This window comes from Notothenia coriiceps, unplaced genomic scaffold, assembly GCF_000735185.1.
Source record: "Notothenia coriiceps isolate Sejong01 unplaced genomic scaffold, NC01 NC01_scaffold00035896, whole genome shotgun sequence".
Lineage (NCBI taxonomy): Eukaryota > Metazoa > Chordata > Actinopteri > Perciformes > Nototheniidae > Notothenia > Notothenia coriiceps.
The window spans coordinates 617-3,969 of NW_011368597.1; the positions used below are offsets into that span (position 1 = coordinate 617).

The 3,353-nt window shown below is 34.8% G+C and overlaps 1 protein-coding gene and 1 long non-coding RNA gene across 2 annotated transcripts; one reads left to right on the plus strand and one right to left on the minus strand.

Annotated features, from left to right (window-relative positions):
- Positions 1-781: 781 nt before the first annotated feature.
- LOC104963256 (uncharacterized) lies at positions 782-1,843 on the plus strand. The gene is made up of 2 exons (XR_800298.1): positions 782-1,451; positions 1,629-1,843. It is a non-coding gene; the product is annotated as an uncharacterized lncRNA (long non-coding RNA).
- LOC104963255 (uncharacterized) lies at positions 1,796-3,346 on the minus strand. Its single transcript, XM_010791823.1, has 5 exons — positions 3,261-3,346; positions 2,908-3,168; positions 2,584-2,755; positions 2,212-2,360; positions 1,796-1,969 (listed from the first exon to the last, which is right to left on the minus strand). The coding sequence occupies exons 2-5, from the start codon at positions 3,041-3,043 to the stop codon at positions 1,815-1,817; spliced, it is 612 nt and encodes a 203-aa protein (XP_010790125.1). The 5' UTR covers positions 3,044-3,168; positions 3,261-3,346; the 3' UTR covers positions 1,796-1,814.
- Between the last annotated feature and the right edge of the window lie 7 nt (positions 3,347-3,353).

Consider the following 3,353-nt stretch of genomic DNA (forward strand, 5'->3'; position numbering starts at 1 on the left):
TAATAATACATAGCAGGCACATTGGCTCAGGCAACAGAACACAGACTGGTATACATTTGATTATAATTCATAGAGATGTTCATATATAGTAAATAAATAATAATACATAGCAGGCACATTGGCTCAGGCAACAAAACACAGACTGGTATACATTTGATTATAATTCATAGAGATGTTCATATATAGTAAATAAATAATAATACATAGCAGGCACACTTGGCTCAGGCAACAATACACAGACTGGTATACATTTGATTATAATTCATAGAGATGTTCATATATAGTAAATAAATAATAATACATAGCAGGCACATTGGCTCAGGCAACAGAACACAGACTGGTATACATTTGATTATAATTCATAGAGATGTTCATATATAGTAAATAAATAATAATACATAGCAGCTATATAAGTACAGTCCATTTACCATTCACTGGTATACATTTGATTATAATTCATATGGTATACATTTGATTATAATTCATAGAGATGTTCATATATAGTAAATAAATAATAATACATAGCAGCTATATAAGTACAGTCCATTTACCATTTACTGGTATACATTTGATTATAATTCATAGAGATGTTCATATATAGTAAATAAATAATAATACATAGCAGGCACACTTGGCTCAGGCAACAGAACACAGACTGGTATACATGTGATTATAATTCATAGAGATGTTCATATATAGTAAATAAATAATAATACATAGCAGCTATATAAGTACAGTCCATTTACCATTTACTGGTATACATTTGATTATAAGACTGGTATACATTTGATTATAATTCATAGAGATGTTCATATATAGTAAATAAATAATAATACATAGCAGGCACATTGGCTCAGGCAACAGAACACAGACTGGTATACATTTGATTATAATTCATAGAGATGTTCATATATAGTAAATAAATAATAATACATAGCAGGCACACTTGGCTCAGGCAACAGAACACAGACTGGTATACATGTGATTATAATTCATAGAGATGTTCATATATAGTAAATAAATAATAATACATAGCAGCTATATAAGTACAGTCCATTTACCATTTACTGGTATACATTTGATTATAATTCATAGACACTTGGCTCAGGTAACTGCATCACACTCTGCTAGGCTTGGAACTCACCACAGAAGTAGGTCTCCTCCTAAAAATGCAATTATTTCTCAACTATCTTTTGTACATTTAGGTGTACATGTGAAAAATGTACAATCATGGAAACAATTGAAGAGTGCCAATGCTGCCAAGAAAAGGATGTCATGGTGGCCAAAATGGAGGAATTCAATGAATATGAGGGAGATGGTGCAAACATAACCTGCGTAATAGATCACCCAGGATTCCAATCAAATTGTCTGGATGTTTGGGTGTTGCAGACAGCCTACCATCATTATTCAAAGAGGGACAGACAAAAAGCAGGTGATCAGCCACGTAATGAGTAAGTTACTTGTGTTCACAAATTTGTAGAGCTCAGAAATTTGATGTATTTTTGGGAAGTCATTTTTTTGGGGTTATTATTTTTGGGTCACTCTGGCAAAGTTACAGAATAAATAGATAAATAAGCAAATAAGGTTGAAGTGATTACCATTGACATTTATGATCTTGTATTTTACAGAATGTATCGCTATGTGGCATACCGCCAGCTAGTGAGATTTTGCTGGGGAATACTTGGTAAGAACCACAGAATCCCACTGCCATCATGTGCCATTAAAAAGATCCAGGCGACGTTTCCATCTGACATCTACACGTCGTTCAAGTATCCAGCACTTGATTAGAGTCAATAACAAAACTGATTGTCAGTTCAGTGATTAAATCTGCTTCTAAACAGCGCAACAGCCTCTCTCTTGTCTGGTTTTTCCCATCGACTGCTGAGTGGATCTGGGACATCGAAAGGTTCCTCATCGACATTGTTTTCGCACAAGCGTAGAGTCTCGGTCAAGAGTTCGGTAACATACTCTGCAAAAAAGATGTTTTATAATCAAGAATTATATACTATATTTTCTAGTCCCCCAATTATGCATAGCATGCCCTGAGGCACTTTGCATAATTAATCATTGTAGTTGAAACTGTACACTACATTCTCACATAGCTCAATTTTCAATATTTACACAATAATGTTGTCCAAGATTGAATGTTTTTCATTAATTTGGTAAAACGGTATAATTAATGTTATTATTCTCTCACTTTCACTTTCTTACCATATGTAGCTGCTGTATTCACACGTCTAACTACATGACCACCTTTCTTTGCTTTGGGGAATTTCACAGTGTATTGGAGTTGTCCTGTCCTGGTTTTGGCATGCTTCCTGCCCGAGTTCTCATTGTAGTGCAGTGCTGCTAGGATCAACCTACAAAATAAATACATTTATTGTATAGAGAGAGAAAAAGAAAGAGAGAGAGAGATTTCATAGGGATTTTAGCGTTTGCAGGCCATTTACATGCACACAAACCCATAGATCTCACTACAGGAGAGGGGAAACCCCCAAAAAAGAAGAACTTGCCTAATAGATAAATAAGCAGACAAAGTTGAAGTCTCTAGTATTTTCTGATGAGATTCATATTATACTTTACCTGCAATATATACCAGTGTACGAGTATGCATACATCTTTGGGGCAAACTGGTTGACTATACTGTGGTATACTTCCACCCCGTAGGTTTGCTGTGAAGGTGACATCTTCTTGACATCTCTGACAAAAGCTTTCTGGCTGACAACTTTATTCAGCTTTAGTGCTGGCACTGAATCTGAAAATACACAATCAAAAAAGGATATAGGATATACGATAATAGAAAAAATATTAGTTCTTCACTGCATATCATTTTTCTTTACTGAAGACACAAAAACATTCCAACACAACATTTGATGAGTGGTCCATTGTCGTAGAAAATATTATTACCTGCTTTGAGCCATTTTTTCTTGCGGTTCTGAGCTGCAGGCAGCCGACCATGGGCACATTTCTCGAACACTCTGCCATGTTTGGTGTGAATGTTTATAATGTGGTTGTTGAGGGACAGCCATTTTTCAGCAATCATTTCTCCATTTCCATCCGGAGTTGATACGGCACACCAATACAAATGGTTCAGAATGGATTGTATCCATTCCCCAATATCGGTACATTGCTTGTCCTTTACAAGCTTTACCAGTTTTTTTTTTAGGTCTATAAAATAGAAAGTTCAGTATTTTTTTATTTATTTATTTTTTTTAAATTGGAGAATTTTAATTCTACTATAGTTAAAAAAATTAACCTACTTTTTGCAAGGTGCCAAACGTCGAACCGATGGTCCACATGTTCTTGGTTTTCCTTCAGCCATTTGTTGATCTGTGTGTGTCTGTCTGTCACAT